The sequence below is a fragment of the Corvus hawaiiensis genome, chromosome 26, assembly GCF_020740725.1.
Source record: "Corvus hawaiiensis isolate bCorHaw1 chromosome 26, bCorHaw1.pri.cur, whole genome shotgun sequence".
In the NCBI taxonomy this organism is placed as follows: Eukaryota; Metazoa; Chordata; class Aves; order Passeriformes; family Corvidae; genus Corvus; species Corvus hawaiiensis.
In genome coordinates, this window is record NC_063238.1 from 15,765,047 (window position 1) to 15,787,364 (window position 22,318).

General features: G+C 41.7%; 1 protein-coding gene across 5 annotated transcripts in view; it reads right to left on the reverse strand.

The window, feature by feature from the left end:
* Positions 1-9,097: 9,097 nt before the first annotated feature.
* Positions 9,098-22,318, reverse strand: part of ZNF704 (zinc finger protein 704) — a 104,999-nt gene continuing 91,778 nt past the window's right edge. For 2 of the 5 annotated variants that reach the window (XR_007208313.1, XM_048329231.1), the window contains one exon: positions 9,098-9,640. Coding sequence is in view for 1 of the 5 variants with exons in the window: in XM_048329231.1 (XP_048185188.1) it covers positions 9,617-9,640 (24 nt within the window). In the remaining 4 variants the exon portion in view is untranslated. Of the gene's footprint in view, positions 20,642-22,318 lie in introns of all 5 variants that reach the window. The other 3 variants (XR_007208311.1, XR_007208312.1, XR_007208310.1) reach the window with 3 other exon arrangements.

A 22,318-nucleotide genomic window follows, 5' to 3' on the forward strand; every position in this document is an offset into this window, starting at 1 on the left:
ACTGAACAATACTACTATAAACTGGATTAATCTCTACCGTAGTTTTCCTAGTTAGAAATGTCATTTCCAACTTGATTCTCCCCCAGTGTTGATCACCCCCTGCAGTCACTGAGTACTGTCTGCAGTACAAGCAGAGAGCTCTGTTGTGAAAGAACGAAAGCAGTACAGCCACAAATTGTCAGCTCAGAATAAAAATAAAGTCTCAGAAGAAGGGCTGAGGTTGAATGACATCATTCAGAAGCTGCAAGAAATCAGATTAGTTTAATATAGACCAAATGGCAGAGAAATGTTAGGTGAAATTGAAGCAGAAGTCCTTAATACTGTGGCTTTCACTATGTAAAATCTGTATTTTCATTTTCTGTCACAAGTCATTAGAAATGTCACTTCCTGTGCAGAGAACCTCACTGCTGACTGTACCTCAGTTGGAGGTATCCGTTTTCTAGTTTGATTTTTCTTTGCCTGTGCCTTAAGACAGCTGCACTGAATTTCCCAGTGACGCCTGCAGTTAAGATCCCTCCAATGAGAATTCAATAATTCTTCCCATCTGTCTGTTCCGAAGAGCTGCAGTAGCCATGTGTTTCCTCTGAAGTCCATATGCCTCCTTCTCCCCTGTAGCCTTTGTACCTGTGCTCTGACACAGTGTTTGAAGTCAGCAGGTGACCAATACACACTGCAGAGCCTCATTTCTGAACTGAGGGATTGCTCTTGCCTGCACACTCTCCCCTCTCCCCAGATGAAACCTGGAGTAACAAGGAGGAGTTGTGGACTCGAGCTCTGTCCAGCTTCCACTGTGGATAATTACACTACACTTGTCTGTATCCCCTTTGCAGATTTAACTAGACACAGTGCAAAATTCACTTGCTAGAGCTTGCCATGTAGCTTGTTGAGTGATTAAGATACAGTTCGGCAAGACCCAGTTCAGCAACGCTATCAAGTTGGATAGTGTTTGTGTATCTGATGAAACATAAACAGCATCTGAACAGACTGAGCACAGCCTTGAGTCTTTAGTCTATGAAAAAAGAAAAGCCCTTACATCTGCTTCTGAAACCTGATTCCTGATGAAGCAGGCACCACACACTCTGGATCACACCTTGAGATCAGAAGAGACCATGGCAGCTAATGAATGGTTCACAGCTCGGGGCTCCTGGTGGCAGGAGGCTGCTTAGAAAGTTCTGACACCCCAGGAAATCCAAGCTGCCAGAATGGCCTGAGAGAGCTCCTCTGCTTTGTACTGCCAGCACAGTGCAGGCTGAGCAGAGAACCCCAGAGCCCACATCTCATGGGAGCAACAGCAGGAAATACCCCTAACCTATCTGCCTCTCCTCTCTGGGTGTCAAGCTCATCACCACATCACACAAAGAGTACATTTGTGCATACATTTCATCAGTACTCTGCAAATTCTGGCTCCAGACCCACCATCTGTCCACATTTTCTTGTTCATGCTGTGAACTAGCAGACTGACCACTCATGGTATCTCTTACCAGCCCACTGAGACAACTGTTACCACTGTTATTTCAGTAGCCATGCACATAAAACACTATTTCTCTCTTAAAGCCTAGGAAATCAGAACACCACTACTCAGCAAAAATAAACCAACCAAATCAGACTCAGTCAGTCTCTCTTTCTCTCTGGACAATCACAAGAAACTTGAATCACCAAGACAAATAATCTATTCCTCTCCCAAACTAGAAGCTTTTGAAGTCTTTGAGGCTGGGACATGCAGCCCTGTGAGTCAATTCATGTCAGCTGTGCCCATCCACACTCCCCAGGAGGGCAGCTGCCCTTTGGAGGTCCTAAAGAGCCCCCCCCCCGGTCTGTGATATATCCCCAGCACATAACACTCTCCAACACTTGGTAGCCATTTGTTGGCTTGCTGATGCTAATGCTCTGTGAACTCTTATCAGATGTATTTATTACCACAGTTGTTAATGTTTTGGGAAGGCACAGGCTGGCTTGAGTTCAAAGGAGAACCACAGGAACAGAAAATAAGCCCTGGAGGCGCTTATTTCAGGAGTCTGACTAATGCACCTTACTAAAGAGAAGGTTGAAAATGCAACCTTCTCTTTAGTGGTGAATGGTGAGTGGGTGTCGGTACTCACAGCTGCAAAAGGTGTTTAAGTGCAAGACTTTTCAGTTCTGTAGAGCAAGATCAAGTTTCTTACTCTCAGTGTTAGAATCTTCAACAGTATATGAAGTGAAGTATATTCCTGAGAGGGAATAATCACTGGGGCTGGAGGGTGGGGCTTGTGTGATTAATTGTAATTGATCACCAGGGGACACAGGGGGCATCAATTAACTCACTGTTGTTAAAGTTTTTAAAAGAGAGAAGGCTGAGCTGCATCACCTGAGATGTGATGGTGTGTTGAGGAGAGCAGGGCAGGTGAAGGATGTGAGGTAGCAACATCCTGAGCCTCTTTTCTAACTCAATAATATGCAAATCCTTTGTGTGTCTGCAGAGTAGCCTGTGAGGTGGGCAGTGGAAACATGTTCAAGGTCATGTTGTGATCTAAGAAATGAAACAATGAGGTGCTGCATCTTGTGTTACTACTAACGGGTTTCTTTGAATACAGAGCAGTATTAGAAACAACCACAGTCCCATTTAATTCCAGAGAGACAGTACTGCATGTGCAAGAGCTTAAAGCTAAAAAATTTAAATGCATTTTGTCACTCTCATCTCTGCAGATGCTTTGTTCAGTGCTTATTAGCACAAAACTCACGTGAAGGAAAATAAAATGAAATCACTTGTTGCTTTTTTAGAATTTCAAATAGCTCTCCTCTTCACAAGGAAGGGGATAGTGAGGACAACATGGGGCTGGTACTCTGGAGGACATGAAGAGCAGATGTTCTTTATAGCCACAGAGAACAAAAGCTTGATTTTTCTGGAAGATGTGTTGCTTCATGGAGGATTTGTGTAGGCCAGGATGCAAATTACAGTTTAGGTGCTCTCCTAGTTCCTTTCTGTGGCTCCTTTCAGCAGCTCTTTTTTCCTCTGAGCTCTCGGGGTGCTTATTTGTATCCGGTTGCCAGGAATTCAGTGAACAAGGGAAAGAAGAATTTTTCCATCATATTTTATGTTTCTTTTAAAATCAAGAGGTTTAATTAACAATATTCATGCTATAAGCTGCTTAACTATTTTGTGGAGTTTGGTATTTTTTGACACTCCTTATCACATTCGTAAGTATAGAATACATATATGCAGTTGACTACTTCAGACAATCCAGGCTGTTCCTTCAGTGTTCTCTTTGGAGAAGAAGAATGAAGACGAGAATTTCTTGCCATCCAGGGCCAGTGTGTTTCATACACTCAAAAGGATTTACCACAGCTAAAGAAATACTACTTAAAACCAGTGAGAAGGAGAGAAAAGATGGATACAGCTTCAGGTGTTCTTGCCTGGTGTCAGCCCTGTGCGAGAGCGCTTGCTGTGGGTGGGGAGCTGCCCTCCCTCTGCAGAGGGATGGGGCCAGGCTGGGCTGGGCAGCTGCGTTTGCCTCCGGCTTCCCCCCAGAGAAGGAAGCACTGGCTTGTCCTTGGGAGAAGCAGCATCTTCCCTAGTGACTTTCCAACTGACTCTGCTCTGTTCTGACATTTCCGACTATTCTGCTCTACTCCCTGTCATCTCAGGGAATGCTTCAGCCCTGCCACTGAGCCCGGTTTGCAGGGGGTAGCAGTGGCCCCAGGAGAGGCTGGTAGGAGGGAGGCAAGGGAGTGAACAGAAAAAGAAGGTGGTTTTTTTTCAGAAGTTAAAAAAAAGAGAAAGACTCGAGGGTCTGCCAGTGACAGGTTTGTCTCTTTATTGAACTCTGCTTAGCCTTGCCATGAAGAGCATAATCAGGTGTTCCTCTCTGTAGATTGTGTTCTTTTATTGTGTAAAATTGTAACTTGTGCAAAAATAAAATGAAGACATTAAAAGGAGCTTTCTGTTCGCAACATTTTTACTGCGAGCTGAATCAAGCCTGCTTGAGGTAAGCAGAAAGGATTTTGGAAGGACACACAATTTTGCCTGGACTTTAGAGACCTTAACTGGAGACACAATGGGGAAATGAAGCTGAAATAAATGTATGTTTTTACATATATACGCAGCAGTCACACAATCAGTCATATGGCAAGAAGGCATGGATCAAAGAGGAAGAGCCTAGCATGAGATTAAAGGGGGGATAATTGCAAGCAACCAGAAAGTTTTATAATAGAGGTGATAATAATATGCAGCAGAGGAAGGAAATGGCAAGGAACAGAAATGAGGATAAAATGCAAATAAAAGAGATCCTTTGATCCTTCTGGCTTGCTGCTATATAACAGAATTATTTTATCACCCACTTACTTCATTTCCCTTCCACTTTCATCTTGCTTTCCTCTGATAGCTTTCTAGTTCCCCTGTCCTGACACCATACCCACTCTGCCTCTCTCCATGTCTGGTAGCAGTGCAGTGCAGATACGTCTTCATCAGGTGCCGGTTCTAAATATGAAACGTCTTCAGTGAGGGATTGTACTTCTCATTTTGCTCCTCACTTTGGGAAGCAACAGAGCTGGCAGGGGGAGGAACGCAGAAAATCAGCCCATGTAGTGAGCCAAATGGTCTAAGTTCAGCCTGAAATGCCAAAACCCCTCACCCACAGTTCTGGGAGAAAACACAAATATTTAAAGAAAAGAGAACCCAAGAAAGAAGCAGTCTGGGAGTGGGATTTTGCAAATATTTTTGAGAATTTCTGATTTTTACCAAAGCTGCGGGAGTAAAAAACATTTTCCTTCCTCCTTCCTTCCCTTCTTCTGTATCCTGTTTGATTTCGTAGGTCAAGAGGTCTGTGACCAGAAGGAAGGAACCAGCCCTTTTCTAAAGAGGATGTCATCTGAGTCTCCAAACAGAAATCTCTGCACTATGGCACTGTAGAAAGCCTGGTCAGCCCTGAATAAAAACTCAGGCTAAACTTGGTTACGTGAGTCACCACTTCACTGACTTCATACCGCAGGCACGGCGGGAAGGAACGGCAGTGATGCTGATAGACACCAGAGCACAAAAGAGGGGAGAAATAAGAGAAGCAAAAATAAAGGGCCAGTTTCTCCTCTGCAATGGCTAGAAGGTGTGTTGATGGCCTAAAAAAGACTTAAAAGCATATCTGGCAGTGATTTCTGGGGGTGCTTTCTCTCTGCTCCCTGTGAGGGGGTGAGACTTTAAAGCACAGGATCTACAGCTAGAAGGACTCTGGTGTTTGTGTTTGAGTAGCAGTTCCAGCTGTGTGGGAAGATGAAGGCATCCTCAGTGTGCTCCAATTTCGGGAGCACTGGGAAGGCCTGCTTTATACACAGTGCTTTTTCTGCCAATGACAAAAGAGCAAGGCTGCAGGAATAAATTTGTTCCCTCTTCTGAGGTAGGATTCAGAGCCCAGTTTTTACTGAACACTTGTACGGGGACTGTTAGTGAGAGCCGTGTGTCTTTGAGGGTAGGGAATGCCCTGCATCATCTGGAGAGCAGGTGAGGTGTATCCCAGGGACTGGGAAGCAGGCCTAGTGGGACAGGTATAGGTGCACCAAAATGAAAGGGTACCTAGCGCAACTGGAATTCAGAGTGGGGTAAGAGTATGATCATCCTGTTCTGGTCCCAGCCGTCAGGCTTTGACAGGTCACTCCTGGCAGAGCTAGTAGTGTGTGCTTCCCGTGACCTTAAATGGGCTCACCACTGAGGGATGGTGTTAAACACATTTGGGTTCCCACTTACTGGCTCATTTTCTGATCCTCTGGAGCCTAAAGGGGATGGGTGATTTGAGTGATGTGAGCAGGCACTCAGAGGAGTGAATATTGAGATGTAGAGCATGTGTATCACCTCCCTGTGACAGCTGTGGTGTCCACTGCGCCGCTGGGGAATGGAGCAACAGCAAAGTATCCGAAGTGAGACAAAAGACTTGGCCTTCCACAGATTAATTCGTCAAATGCTCTCAACCACAAGTAGTGAGAGAGGGATGCTCCGTGCCTTGTACACAGTGAGATAACTCAGTACTGGTGATAGAAACACAGCTCTGACCTGCAAGGATGAAGGACAAGATTCCCAGCTAAAGCTGCTCATGTATCTTTGCAAGGAATTTAGATGAATCCTTCTCAAATTTAGGAACTGTTGTTACCTGATTGATTCACCATGTTTAAGTGTTGGGTAAGATGTAGGATTTTGTGCGCTCGAGAGTTAAACACCGAAGTTTAAAGGCGTGTGGGATGTGTGTCCTGGGACGTGCTCTTTGTGTTCCCTGCGTTCCCAGCCTGGACTGAAGGACCAGCCCATCGGTATTTCTCCGAACTCGCTGTGCTGTTGACTTCTGGCTACTATTTTTGGCGACTGCAGATTCCTTACGTACCACAGGAGGTCAGCACGGGATAAGTTTTTACCTCCACTGAATGGGTGGAAAAAATGTGTCTCGATCTCGAGACTGTGCAGTTCCCACCTGCTTCAATAAACCTGGTGAGCACCGCGTTGCTTTTGGTAACAGTTGTATATAATACAATTTTAGGCTGCACGTGTTTTTATTCTCATCTCTCCTAAGAAGGACTGTTTTATCGTTTTTTCCCTTTTTCTGCATGCTGTCACTATGAAAACTTAGTGAAAAGCATCTCTGAAATATATATATACACACTATATATATATACACACATATATTATCACATGTATCTTTATATATATATATATATATATATGTAAAAATGCTGCTTATAGTATTAAGAAGGAAAGCTAAAAAGCCTGCAAAAGCTAACAGTTTGAAAGTCTGGGAAGGATGGGTAAGTTTTCTTTTAGGCAATATCCAAAGGGGAATGTTCACATCTCACTGAAAAATACTGAAATGGGTGTGTTGTGGACTAGTGATCATCACAGTCAGACAAGACACTTGGAGCTATGGCCTTTGCTTGGTTAAAAACAACCTTGGTGGTTTAATCCAGTCCTTGGTAGTGGTTCCTCCCTTTCTCACCATCCATAACATTTGGCTTTTTACAACCTGGAAAAAAAATCACTGAAGTCTTGTCTAAGAGCAAGACTGTACTATAGGGATCACAAGGCAAAGCTGAGACAGAGCAATGAGAAATTTCCTTGTCATTTTCCTTGCGTTGAAATAAATGTGTTTGGAACCTCTTCTCTTCCCCAGAATCTCTAAAAGAAAAAAAATAAAAAGAAGAGCTGTGTCTGTTCACGGTGGTATCATCTGGGGATAAACAAGCAAAATATAATTCAGGAAGGTGCAAATTCTTCTTCCTCTCCAAGGTTAAATTCAGAACATAAATCTTAGCATAATGTTTGCTTTTTATTTTGCAAGCCAAAAAGAGAAATGTAGCTTAGTCTTAAAACAATTTTTATAACATAATATTTTTCTTGGCATCACAGAAATGAGTGTGTGGGAGAGGGAGAAAAAAGATGGCAGTTTAAGCAAATAAACTAGAAAATAATATGTTTGGTTAAGGGCACCAAAATAATATTATTGTTCTCTAAGCGACATTTGCATTGCTAAAAACTTGCTTCTGGTGCAACAGATTTCCAGTAGAAACTCACATCAGAAGTAATGTTATAACATAATGATTCTGTAAGGCCGCATTTGGAGAACAGGTCTCAAATGTAGTGGCATAAAGCAAGATGATGCAGCATGCAAAGTACAAAATGTACAGGTCATTTAAAGAGAAATTGTTTTCTTGCAGCTAAGATTATTTGAAGTCTAAATTTGCATCTAGTGAATTATTTTAGTAAAAGGAATGAGGTAAGAGGAAGTTACTGATGCAGGTAGAGACTGAATCCTTCTGTCTCAAAATTTTCTATGGGAAGTACATGAGGTTGTGAAGTATTTCTGAACCAAATGCACCTAAGCTAGTCATTTCGTAGTCCAGAACTGGATCAAAAAGAGACAAAGCCTGTGCAGGAGTGGAGCGGGGGAAGCACAGGTATTGAATTTGTCTAAAACGGAATCCCTTTAATGTAGAAAGCATGACAACTGCAACTCTGAAGACAACCCATCTGTCTTTGGAAACATCAATTACAGCAGAGATTATCATCTCTTAAAGTGGCATTTAATTAGTGGAATTTAGTCTGAAATATCACCTAAATGCTTCCTTCAAATGACTTCAAATCCCTTCCTTTTTATATCTACAGAAGTCAGCCATAGGATCCCCTACTCTATCGATAAAACTCAGACAGCTTTGAGTACCTGCATGGCAGGAACGAGGCTGCAAAGACAACTGGCTCTTCCACCGGCAGCTACAAGGAACGCTGCTCGCCCCAGCAGCGCCCGGGAGCCGCTGGATCAGGGCAGGCTGCGGAGGGACGGCCGGGACACGCCCGACTGCCGGTGCCGGTACCGGGGTTGGGAGCAGGGCGGGGCCGGAGCTGTTCCGCCTCCGGCTCAGAGAACAGGTTCGTTTACAGATTTCCTTTGCTGGAAAGGTGAGGGAGTGCGCACGTGTGTGGTGAGAAGGTGCTGAGTGAAGGGAGAAAAATGCGAGCACAAGAAGAGTGATTAAACCACTCATTAAGTTTAATAGCCTTGCTATTTATATTGGAGTTGGCATTGCAGCAGTAGGTAGGAATGCATTAGCCAAAGGAAAATCTAAATATGACCTAATAAAGCTAGAAGGGGTGTCAAGAATTTGGACAGAAATGGTATTAATTTGCACTTTTTTTTTTTCCCCCCAAGAAACTACTCCTTTTTTCAGGAATGCCTGTCCAGCTTGCAAGTTTCAAGCAGTAGCTTCATCAGCTTTACTATGGCAAAGGCATATCCTGGTCAAACGATCCTTTGCTATCAGGAGTGTCCCTTGCTGTGCACAGGGAGGCTGCTCCCCGACTGCCAGGCAAGAGCAAGACAGGGGAAGCGTTGCTTGCAGAATGCATCAGGAAGAGCAGCATGAGCCTGGAAGTGGGAAACCACAGTCACCAGCTAAAAGCTGCTCTTCAAATTCACAGGGGCAAAACTTAGAATTCAACATCCTGGTCCTGTGTGTCTTAGCTGACAGTGTCTAAACATCAACCCTGTTCATAATGAAGTCGATGCAAAGGTTATCACTGACTCCAGCTGGTCCTTGGTTGATGCACAGGCATTCATGGCTGTGAAAGAACTGAAGTTCACATAAACAACTAACAAAAGTTATACACAAGGGATTTATTACATGAATAATTTGACATACTCCATGGTAGTCAGATACAAGTGCATTTAATTAATGTTTCGTGGACATCATAACAGTCGGAATATTTCAGCTGAACAGTCAGTATTTGGCTGAATTCAAGCCAGTGCAATTCATAACATAACCAGAAACAGGGAGTTACAGGTCTACAATGAGGTTAGACTAGATAGCAACAGCATATTTATTGTCACATCAAAGCATTACAAAGTATGAAAGCCCAATATTTCAACTATCTCTAAAATGGTATTTGTACAAAGCTGTTGTAGATACTTAAATGTAAGGATTTGTCGCATCAGTAATGGACCATGACTTTATTTTTGGAAGTTATTTGAATATTCAAAACTATTTGGGGCAACAAGAAGAAATGTAAACATCTGACAGTCCTTTGAAAGTCCCTTCTGAGAAAATACATTGTGTGCCACAGGAAAAGTGCATTCTAACCGGTGTGTCTGCTATGGCCAGTTTGACTCACGTTCACTTAGCACCAGGTATTTATCCATTTCTGCAGTAAAAAGTTAGAAAATCTTTGTATTAACTCAGAAAAGAGAAAACAAAGTCAAAAGTTTTTTTTCTTCTTCTTTCTTTAGAGGAACAACAAGTAAATTTAAAAAACCCACCCAACATTTAAACAGTTACCTCTTATGTACAAAGGAACCAGGAGCTAGCAAAGCGCATAGCCCCTGAACAGTCTTTATTATTTTTTCTCTTCAGGTTCATGTACCTGAATATATGAGTTTATTTACAGGTGGACAGGTATCCACAGAAGTAATAATCAGAATTCTTCTATTTGGCTAAAAGTTGTATAAAAAAAGACAAAACACTTTGTTCAAATACTTTCCAAATATATATATATATATATATATTAAAAGTATTCAGTATTTCCATCAGTGCCAGAGTTGGAAGCTCTTTCTCGTTGTAAAAAGTTAACTTTGTGATAGTAAGTGACAGCGAAGGACTGACAGAGTCAGTCAGAGCTTTGATTTGAGGGACTGCAGCTGGAGCTACCCCAGGCCCACCGGGCAGTTGCAGATTGCAGGGCAATGAATCCGTGTGTGTCTGTTGCAGTGCCAGGCCACGTCCTGGTAAGGGTGACCCCCTGCTCCAGAGAGCCTCCCACTCACACTGGACAACCCTGTGGAACCCTCTGGGGCAGGCTCCCTTTGAAAACAACAATCCAACAATCCAAAAACCTCTGAAGTAGTGGAAATATTCTTTATGCAAATGAACAGCTAGCATGGGCAGGTAGCTCAGTAAATGGAAAAACGCAATTGCCACACTAATTCTTGTAAAGAATATAAAATTAAAGACTTAGCCCCTCAAACACAAATACATAATGCAAAAATATTTTTTCAATTAAACATAACCTAGATGAGTGCAAATCTCTGGATACATAAGAATATGACTGCCTTCATACTGTTATCAAATATTTCAACAGTTTGCATATAAACAAAATCTTTCTTCGTTGTTGAGTCCATGCTTGCTTTATTCTAAAGCAAGGATATTCTTATTACTTCTACTTTTTTGGTCTTTCTTCCTGTAGGATAACGCATAAGAAACACACTTCATTCATTGAGTAGACTGGGCTGATGTACATTTTAGCAACAACCCAAAATTTAAGTAAGAAATGTTGCATGCAGTATCTTTTTCCTTTATATAATTATACCAGCTACAAGAACAAGACATCCATTTGCCATCTTTCCTGCTCCCTTCCAGCAGAAGGTACACTAAACCCAAGCTCTGATCCTTCGTCCCTTGCACATCCCAGCCCCGAAGTCCACCAGTGATTAGGATGAAGGGCGGAGCATTTTGAGCACTGCATTACCTGGGGCAGCAGGTCTCAGCAGCGAGACCACAACCCCTGAGGAGCCATCCCTGCCTCACAAGTGCTGCAGGGCACTGTGGGGAAGTGATGGTCAGAAGGAAATGGGGCTGCTGGGGTGGCTGGAAAGGCTGTCCCAAGGGGGAGGATGGTGTCTGCAAGCCCAGGGGCAGTGGCCTCTCCCTGGCTCAGCTGGACCGAGTGTGGCTGCAGACTGCTCCTGACCCCGTGTGAGAGCAGCTGCTCGTCCTGCTCGGCTGCCCCAGCGCCCAGGATGCCGAGCCAGAGTGCAAGAGGTGCTGGGGCCGGAGCAGGTCTGGCACAGGGAGCACAAATACCACGGCTCTGCCTTTGGCCATGCTGGGCCTGGGAGCCCAAAGTGGTCTCCCAGAGCATGGCAGATCCCTGCCTTGGCCACAGGTCCCCAGCCACTCTGCTCCTTGGGCTGTGCAGCTCAGCATTCCACTGTCCTGCATCTAAGGTTTTTGGAGAGCAGAAACAAGACAGGAGACAAATATATGCAAAAGGAGATGGGAGCACCTTCAGCTCCTGAAGTCTGGGGGTTTCTAAGCTAGGGGAAAGGTTGAACTGAGTGAAGATACAGTATGCAGCTGTGTGAAAATGCATAGTTTGTATGTATACATTCATTTACAAAGACCAAAGGAAGGTCCTTTGCTATGTAGTTTATTCACCATCTGCTTTTAACAAAAATGTGAGCTGACAAAGCTACATGATGTCAGTTAAACACACAGCCTGGGAGTCAATGGTAGCTGAATGGCATTTCCCAAACAAGAGAATTAACTTTTCTTTTTGCTTTTTTGGGATAATTTTAACTAGTTTTCCATTTCAAGTCTGTTGTTTCTCTAATCATGTACTTCAGGATTTCAAGAGACTTCTATTCAACCGTGGTCATCTCAGTAATGATAGACCCTGCTTTGAGGATCGTTAAGAAGTAAAAGCCCCATAAGACAAACAAGCAAATCAACAGAAACCTGGGTTTAGCTATGGTGCGTGAACTAGATCAAAGCATGGTTCTTTTAAACTGCTGAAATTCTAGTTCAGTAGTAGTGAGTAGTGCTTTTTTGCTGTTTTGGGTTTTTTGGTCTTTTTTTGCAATAGCTGAGCTAGTACTGAGAAAATCCTATGAGTTTGCTCACTTTCCTTTCATTTAGTTGACACTTTGGAACCTAGCTGCTTCCTATGAGGAATGTCTGTTGTCCTGAGCATCCCTGAACATACAACAGTAATGTACCAGGCAGGATGGGCTTAAATTGAAAAAATCTTGGTCTAAACGATCTATTTTAATGTTGTTTTCCATTTGCACTTTTTCTGAGGAAAAATTGCTTTGTCACTTGTGACACTAAAACACAGTGGTCTGCTGCTAAATGTAACTTCAACAAAGATCACTACTTTCTGCTAATCAACATGTTCTATAAACATTTAATTCAGCAATGGATTGACTTTGCTCATTATACTTTATCTTCATGTTTGTTTCACATACTTGATTTTTACTTAGCATTTGACTTAGATTCTTCCTTGCAACTTTTACTCAACCGTATCTATGGAAACTACACAAAAGCATTTTTGAAGCTTGAAAAAGAGTAATAATCAGATAACCAGGACTCATATGAACAAGACTAAAGTTACCTAAGCATATTCTGCAATCTGAAGTCAAGAATTGCAACAGCAATGGCCTGTTGCTTAGTGAACCAATCATTCACTGGGAAATGGAAAAGTAGTGAAGATTTTTTTTCCATACAAGCAATGAATATTAGAAGTGCAAGAAGATGAGATTTGCTCACTGTAAAATGCATTGACCAGAAACAAATTATTTATTACCTGAACTGCTTGAGTAACTTGAGAAAAAAACAAACCTTCTCTATTTTTAAAAATTACTCTGTACAAAGCTGGTTTTGTGTGTTAATAAAACTCAGAAGCTTGTGCTTAGCAAATCAGGAATTCAGTAGTCATTCAATTATTTTCATCGACTTTTAGGCATTACTATGCACACTGCTAATTTTGCAAATGTTAATTTAAGAAAAACAACTGAAATGTTTGGAGTGTCCTGACTTGTACTGAGAATGATTCCCTAGATATCTGAAGTCCATTGGAAGTACTCTTGGTTCAGCAGGCAGAATTGACTCATATGCTGACACAAAGATTTTAACACTTTTTTTAATGCGAAATAACAGCAAAATTCTCAGAGTTTTGGAGGGCCCAAGTCTGTGTGGCTTTGATCCAGCACTAAATTATTTTCAGTGGACTGCAGAGGCTTTTTGAAGAGTTATGGCCAAGGTCCTCTGAATTCTCGAGTTCTCCCCAGCTGCTGGTGCTACAGGGGACTGTGAGAGTTTGACAAAGGTGTGCACGGTGGCATTTTGTGGTTTTGATGTTGTAAGAAAGATAAAATCATCTGCTTCTTATAAGAAACAGTTTTTTTGCTATGTCCAAGTCACTGTCAGTGGAAGCCCCTGATTTAAATGTGCTGCGCCGGCCCACAGGCTGCCCCCAGAGGGCAGAATCAAACCAGACTGCAAAGGAATAGCATCTACAAGTCCTCCTTCCTAAGCCTTCCTTCAAACATACATGGAAATACAGCAACCACTTGGGCCACGGAGCTGTTTCTTGTGCTGACAGAGCACGACCTTGGAGAGGGCCTGCCACTGCTCTTGTTCCTCAGCTGAACATGGACTGAGTTTTCAGAGACACCCAGCGCTTACTATAAAGGTTTTAAGCTTAATTTTCCCTGTAATTCCAAGAGCTGAGCCATGCTGTGCAGCCCTCACGTCTCTGGTAGGATGGACAGGTGCCATCAGTCCATGCTTCTCCTCAGCACAGCTATCACTGATGCGAAGCACAAGGTTTGCACAACACTGGCAGTGCACTTGCCTTGCTCCAGGGACTCCCGGTGGTCCCTGGAAGGACAAATGGCAAGGTGACACATTTGCAGTCCAAGGTGAAAACTATACCCAGGCTATTTGAGCAGCTTTTACCTATGGATGTAGAAATGATCAGAATGTCTGGCAGCCTCTGAAAAGGAACTGGGCTCCCTGGGAGGTGGCCAACTAGGAGCTTTTGCAAGGATGGAGGAATAAAGAGTTTGGTCAAAGTGAAAGTCAAATTGGTCTTTATTTTTCCACATACTCCACAAAATTTAAAAGGATTCTGTGCTGGGGCAGAGTAGACATTCTTTGTTTACAATGGTGGAACTGGCATCTACAAATTAAGATAAACTACGTGCAATAGTGTGAGTGCTGTAAGCTTAACACCAAAACCAGGGGGAAGACGAGTTCATCCACTCACTTAGGAACAAGAGGATTGTCTTTAGGACACTAGTTCCCAAAACTAGTGGGGACAAAGTCAGGAAAAACCAAATGGAAATACTATTTCCAACCTGGCAGTGGGCCTGCAGGTTTGGAGAGGTGCTGTTTAAAGCAGGAAAATCCATACTCTCCTACAGCTTCAGCGGGTGCCTTGTACTGGCATGAGTTCAGCCCCTGCAGAGCCCAGGGGCTTCGCAGGCTGCCCACTGCACAGTGCTGTGCCAGCATGGGGAAAAACACAGCTCCTGGCTGCTTCTGTTAAACTCATTTCCAAACTTCTATGAGCTCTTGGCATTTTAAACTTGCCTGTTAAACAGTTTTACACTTCTTTAAACTAGATAAGGCTATTTTTTTAAACCCTTACCAATTAAACTAATGTAGGTTTTGCATATAAGGAAATCTACTGTCTAGAACTTTGCCTCCTCCTTATTCACATTCCACTTTAAACCGTGATATCCATTAATGTATTGAACTTACAAAATGATAAATAATTTCAGAAGCTATAGTATTTCTCCATGTATCATTAAAAAATGTCTCTGACCCAAAGAGATTAATTACTGTATTTTATGGAACTTGCATTTTTATAAAAGCATCTTAGTTTCATGGTTAATTTCAAGTTAAAACTAGATAAATAAAACCTTTACTGTTTTGTGTATCAAAAATACATGGCCCAGAAAGTGAAAAAAACATATAAAGTGCAATGCAGAGCAACTTAAAGCTCAGTAATTTTATACTGAAGTCAAAGAGGAAATGTTCTGGTTCTAAAAATAATTCAGAAAAAATTGGTTTTTAAAAAAGAAATTTACTTTATACTCTCTGAAACAAGATTTGATAGGAAACAAAGGAAGAACAATGTATGTGGGCTCTTTTGTGACTGAAGCAAGATAAAAGGATGTGTAGATCTAAATACTGCAGTCTACTGCAAGCAGAATGTATTAGAAATCCCCTACTCATAAAAACTGGGCAACTGGGTTTTTAGTTCCCTACAGCTGCTTACCCTGTGCTAAATTCACTCCCTTTCTATGATGGAAATACTTTTCTTACATGAGATAATATGAGTAACAGGGGACAAGAAAACATGCTTGTTTTTTCAGAGAGTTAAAAAACCCCACAGTGCAATTGATGCTGATGGTCCTCTTTCTTCAGTTACCTGATGACCCTTTACCTTTTGCCCAGCATTCCCATCACTATTAAATTGATGCCGTAATAAAAAAGAGGACGAAAAACTGCACTAGCAAAGCAGCTGAGGACCTTTCCTGTTTGCTACCATGTCTGGGTAAGAAGTGTACCCCGGTTCCCTGTAGCCCAGAGACCTACAGAGGTCATGACTTCCCAGCCCCTTAATGAACCTTGCAGGTCCTGAGACTACTGTGAATAATTCCAGACTGGTTCAGGGAGGAGCAAGGTCCAGTAAGGTTGTTTTTCATGTCCTTTAATTCCTCCAATATCTGCTTAGCAAAACCATGGTGCAGTTAAGATGTAGTTTTAAGACTCATTGCACGTACAATTATTGATCTAACTCCTCTCTTTTCCATTATATATTTCATTTCATATCAAAATCAATGCCTCCAGCCGTAAGTGGAGCTCTCCTGAGCTTGCTGCTGTAGGAGTATGTGCAAGTTCAGGTCCTTAATGAGACTCCAGACAAGACAGAGTGGGATAAAGACAGTATTACCATGCCTGCCACATGAAAGAGCAGAGGCACAAACCCAGCAGGCCGTAAGCTATCTAGCATTTTATACAGACCTACACTTACAGGACTGGATCAAGCCAGCACAACTCAGGAGACTTCTCTCTGGAAATATCTCTGCTGGGGGTAGAAAGAACTTTTTCAACAGTAGCACAAGCTTATGTCACCATAACCTGCTGTGGAACTACAGTGTGAGGCAAAATGCAGTGGTCTAAATGTAAAAAATGCCAAACCCCATGACTGACCAAGATAATGTCTGGCTCCTTGCAAACGCAGCACTGGATGGTGCCGTGTTAGAAATGCCAAAGGAAAGTCATGGGGCAATGTCCCCTTTATAAAGGTCTACTAATAAAACACTAATTTAGGAAGTCTAAGAGTTGGGAAAGAGTTGGAAAGAGCTTCCTTTACCTGGGGGTCAAACTTGGTTTAGGGCTCAGTGCTGCGTTCCAGAAAATCTTTGGGAAAAACTTGGTTAAGGTTACAGGGCTCGGTGAGAGCCCCCACAGGAGATGCAGCATGGCTCTGGAAGGAGGGAAACAACTATGTCTGATTCAAAGTCTGACAGTGCTGTGGCTTACTCAGTGACCTTCTGCAACATAAAAGTTATACCATAGTTTTATTTTAATCACTGAAAAAGAGATTCTCTCTCTTCGAAAGAGTGTTCTGTACTATGAACATGTCACGAATGCATGCAGATAACCAACCTCCCTCAAGCTGGACACAGCAAGGCAGCACTTGAGCCAACATCACACAGATTATGGCGGTGACTCACTTCACACAGGCTGGCTGCCTGGATCCCATACTGAGAAACCCCCTTCTCCCTGGGGCTGGTATCAATAGGACAATTACAGGCTGAATACCACCTGCCTAACAGCTCCTAAATTTGTCACTAAGTAACACATCCAGAGTACTGCCCCTCTGGTATTGCTAGAAACTCTTTCAAGAGCCCGGCACTGTATCCATCCCTCTCACAAAGCCAAATGCACAATTCTCAAGCCCTCAGAAAGGGAGATTCCCAATTTCACACTCCCAATTCCAGCAGAAAGCTCACAGAGGAAAACCCATGTGCCTTTGTTCTACAACCATTACCTGTGTCAGCAGCCCATGTCAATGAAATCATTCACGGGAATAATTGGAACTCTCCTGAGAAAACCTGTACTGCTTCAAGGGCTCAGCTCATTACAATGAGATCTGCATTCTGCTCTTAATTGTGCAGTAAGACTTTTTATCAGACTTGTAATTTACCAAAAAAGCCCCAAACACCAAAAATCAACCACAGAACTTCTGTAACTGACTGCTTAAGACTACTTTCCTCATACTGGGATCCAAATCTGAGCAATTTTCCTCAGGTCTTGCCTGACTGGAAGAAGCCTCTTTTGACTAACGTCTCTGCGTTTGTACTTTGGCCCTTTGTTAGAAGTCAGTCAAACAGGGAAAGAACCAAACAACCTCTGCTCAACAGACCTGATTATTTCTGTCTTTCAGCTAATTCTGGACTCAGAGCACAAGACAAAAACAGGAAGAGAGATAGACGGGAAGATTATGTGTATTTCATTATTTATCAGCAAAAAAAAACCCCAAACAGGGGTGAGATAGCCAGATACACTGTACTTGGCAGCCTGTATTACCATCAACCCTGCAGTGCAGATAGAGAGAAGAAATACGTGAGTGGAGCTTTTAGTCTGATCATTCAGATCTTTCTCGTGACTGAACAATGAATCCTCAGTGCAATCTTTTCCTACAATCTTCTGCTTGTATGAACTCTCTACTTAAGCTGGAGCAGATCATGTTGCATGATCTCATTCAAACTGTACAGTATCATGAAGAACTCAATTTTAAAAGTATTTTTTTCAAAATAATACCATTTAAGCCAAATACTGGTAATTTAGGAATGTTTTCACCATCAGAATACAAAAAAAACCCCAAACCAAACCCAAACCTTTGAGAAAATGCAAGAAACAAATCAAAGGAAATTTCAGACTAAACTATCTCTGTAACCAAGGGGAGTAGATTTTTTTCTTTCAATAATCCAGAATTTGTATGGCTTTGTAAAGGTGTTTTAGTTTACTTTTGTCATGTAAAATAACATACCATTAGTCTATGTGATTTACAATTTCCCCCTCCTCCTTTTGGTTCTCAGGAATTCCCAAATCCTGTTTCATAATGTATTATAAACAGTCATAAAATTATACCAACATTATCATTTCAGAGAGGTATTAAGATCGCAGTGCCATAAAAGTCAGTTTTCAGAGAGTGCACATTTGCAGTGATGTACAGACACACATCACTTGTTTCCCTAATTTAGCCCTTTGTAAGTATTGCACCTGGTTAATAAGGCTACTGTCTATTTTCTTCTAATACTAAAAAACTACACATAGGCAACATCATTTGTGGCTTAAAAACATAGTATTCCTAAAGTTTTTAAGTAAACTCACTTATTTCCTTGCATACTCAGAGCTCCTATGCCTCCAGTTGCCTGGAGGAGTGTTGAGTGTACAGGGAATACAGATGGAACAAGAGAAATTTGTTTAATATAATCTGCTTATCATGCATCTTTTTTTCAATGTAATCAAGTAAGCTTCTTTGAGCTTGATGTCAAATACACATCTTTTACAAACTTAACCAATGCTTTCACATGATGAAACGTACAGCTGAGCTTGTCTCTTTCTTACCTTCCCTTTTGCAATGCAAAAAATTGTAATAAAAAAAGAATTCTCTAAATTTGTCTGGTCTTCTAAACACAAGATAAATTGCATAAACCCAGGAAAAGGTAGATTGTCTCACAAAGTGTGTATTTCAGACAAAGCTATAGGAGTATCTGCTCTTGCCAAGGCCTGATTTCAGAGGAGCTCAAAACTGTGTGCCAAACTTCAGAAACACAAGGAGTCTCATCAAGAAACTCCACAAGTGGAGGTAAACACATACTCGAGTGCTCTGATGAACCGAAGCCTACATTTTATTCTTGTAATACCAGCAGTTCTTCATCTGTGCAGTCATACTTCCTAATTTATAGACTATGTGCTCCTCCTCCCTGCAAGATTTGTTGGCATCATTTTAAGAATTAATTACCACAGTTAAACACTGATACTAAAAATTCTGATACGATGTAAATGCTATTTACATTTGTAGGTCCTAATACTGAAGATGCTGATTTTTATTCACTTCAGTATACACATTTGGGAAGCTGCAAAACAGAGTGCCTGGACACAGGAAAAAGGGTTGATAGGAAAAAATTATTATGGATCCAATAGCATTTTTCTGGGTAAAAATAAAGCAAAATTGAGAATTTGCAAAACTTGCAAAATTTCAAAATCCTAGATAGCACGGCTCAAAACCTTGGGTTTACTGAAGCTGATACCTTTGCAGATATAACAAAAAATATGCAGTGACATGTTTTAAGTTCATGTAGAATTAGCCCTTTGCAAAGTGCAACACACAACTCTCCAGGATATTATGCTAACATACTGCTTTTTTGCTTGCTGTAGTCATTTGGTAAGAAGTAATTCAATTATAGACAAAGCATGTTTTGACCAAGCAACTTTATAGACAAGAAGCCTTTATATTTACAGTAGATCCTGAAAAGATTTACACAAATGTATAGATTTACATTAAAATTAGGTTATGGTTCAAGCTAATTTTCTGTATTTTTATATATTTTTTTTTATTCGGAACTTCCTAAGCTACAGCATTAAGATCATGTTCATCGATTAGTGCTTCATTCTAATTTTAAGAATTCAAGTAGTGAAATATTGCTCTTTTAATTTTGCCTAAAATAGAAAAAAAAAAATCATTTTCTTAGCCATCTTCCATTCAAATAAACTTGCATCCTGCCTTTACAGCCCTCTCACATTCCCTGAGGAAATCTCTATTAACTATTTTCTTTTTTCCTGTCTTCCAGAGGCAGTTTTTAACAAACAACAAGTTTTTAGTAACTTTTGTTTATCTGGCCATTGCCATTACACATCACGTACTAATCGATACTGGGTATCACATACTACGATAAGGACTCCAGAATCAAACCTGAATCCCTAAGAGGACTGGCAAACAGTAAATACCAACACTCAAACATTTTAGAATGTTCAAGTCCATCTTTAGATTTTAATTACACAAAGAATTCAGATTTAATGCTGAAAGAGCATTTACATTGCTCATTTTATTTCCCTCAAGGGTGCATTAGAGATCCCACATTCAGATTCAAACACAGGAGGAGAAACATTATAGGTGTTGTGTCCAAAACCACAAGAACACTGGCTTGTTAATAAATTTATCTATTCCCTTCTATTTCATCAACTGAACGAATTCTTGCTGTGAGTGTGAGCAAGCACCAGAGCAACCTGTACTTTCTTCTGCCTGGTGCCATCAGAAACAGGCTGACTTCTGTTCGCAGGGTCTTTCTGCATTGCTGTTACAAGTGGCCTGCGTGAAGCACAAAGAACATGATGAGTGTTTTCTATATTGAGGAATAAACTCAGAAAGTTGCAAGTGAAGACACACACCTCCTTAATTCCTGCATTTGGATAGAACTGAGAGCACGGTCAGAGGGAAAGCACTGTAGTTCAAGATGGAACGAGCAGTTCAAGTGGGCACTCTCAAGTATAGGTGTACATCGGCTGTTTCGCAATCTTGAAGATTTTCCAGCTCCATATGGATGCAAAGAAAGGCTGCTCCCATCTAGCAGACAGAGAGTGTATTTAAACCCTCAGCTTGATTTCTGCCCATTACTTCCTTCTAGGTATTTTCTAAAGGTACCATAAAACTCTGCTGACTTTACATTAGAATAAAATCTACACTATGATACTTTACAACTGCCTGGTTATCTACCAGAAAAATCCTGACAAATGCAGATTAAAGCCCAAACTCCTTACTGCTCTCAGTTCCAGTGCTACCACCTCACAGGAAGATTGAATAAAATATAAGATCAAGATGAGACTTTACAAGCGTTTCTGTATCAAAATATTTCTAAGAAAAGGTGCAGCACAACCTTCTCCAGCAGATGCCTCCAACTTTGAACCAACAGAAGGAAGCCTCAGTGGCAACCTCCAACATCTCTGCAAATGGCTAGCAAGCCTCTAATTCCATGCCCTGTTTCTGAGATATGTTCCAACATATACACAGGCAGGAGACGAAAGAAATCACTTTGTATTGCCATTCTTACAGTGATTGTCCCGGATTCTTGACAGGGCCATTTTAGCTGGTCCCAGGCCACAGCAACCAATAGAAAACCATCCCAATGTACTGGATCAGAATGAATGACGAAATAAAATTAGTGCCAAGAACATCTGGGACATTGCACGGTGCTGGAATCTAACATGCAGGTTCTACAAGAGCCTTTGGCTAAAGCTTTGCCTCCTGTTGTGCTGCTTATCTAGTCATTCTTGTGAAAAATGAAAGGGAGAAGGAATAAAGATGGTGACGTTGGCAATAGCCAATGGCTGCAAGGAACTTGTAGATAGACAGCTAACACTCATACCAGGCTAAGGATCTGGGAAAGTAACTGGACAGACAGGCATTCTGCTCAGCTTATTCACACAAGCAGGGCTGACCTGCCAACAGGTACATGCTAGGTGATGACTGGTATTGGTTAAAAGTGTAAACTTGCAAATTGGAACAGAAGACGTTTTACTCACTTTGCATCTTGTATATCCTGCTGCATTTGTGCAAGGCACTAGAGAATCAGGCACATTGTTTTGTGTGGAAACCGTTTTATGACTAATGATCTGAGTTTTAATGTTCAATAGCCTCACAGAGGAGCAGTTGGAGCACAGTCAACATTAAAAATTGCCATTAAAATTTCCCACTTCTAAAATTATCTCATTTTCCAGATCTTTTGAGGGATGGGGTGGATGGGGAACTGGGAAATAGTTTTGTTCTAACATGGAAACTCCTAAGGAATATTTGGGATCAATACAGTTTATCTCCACTCTGATACTGATATTGGCAATTTTTGTTACCAACATCAATACTATTAACAATAACACAGATCCTTACATTTTTGTATCAAGTTCTGGCTCTCGACATAGATAAATCCACGTCCAAATCCCTGTAGCACATAGAGACTGCATGATGTTCAGGACTTCTCTGGGGGGCCAGAGACAATGACCTACCTCCCACAGAGAAACTGAAAACCGGAACTGGCATGTAGTAAAGCCAGTGAATGACCAGAGCCTGAAGGCTAGCTCTTCCGCAGGAGATCAAAGAAATCTGACTGTTTTGGAGAAGTCGGTGCAGAAGTGTGAGATAAATCAGGAGTCAGGACAGAGACACAGCCCAAAGCAACACAGAAGCAAGAGACTGAAAAAATGGAAGAGATTACTCCAGACTATGATCAGTACTGCCAGCAGAAGGAAG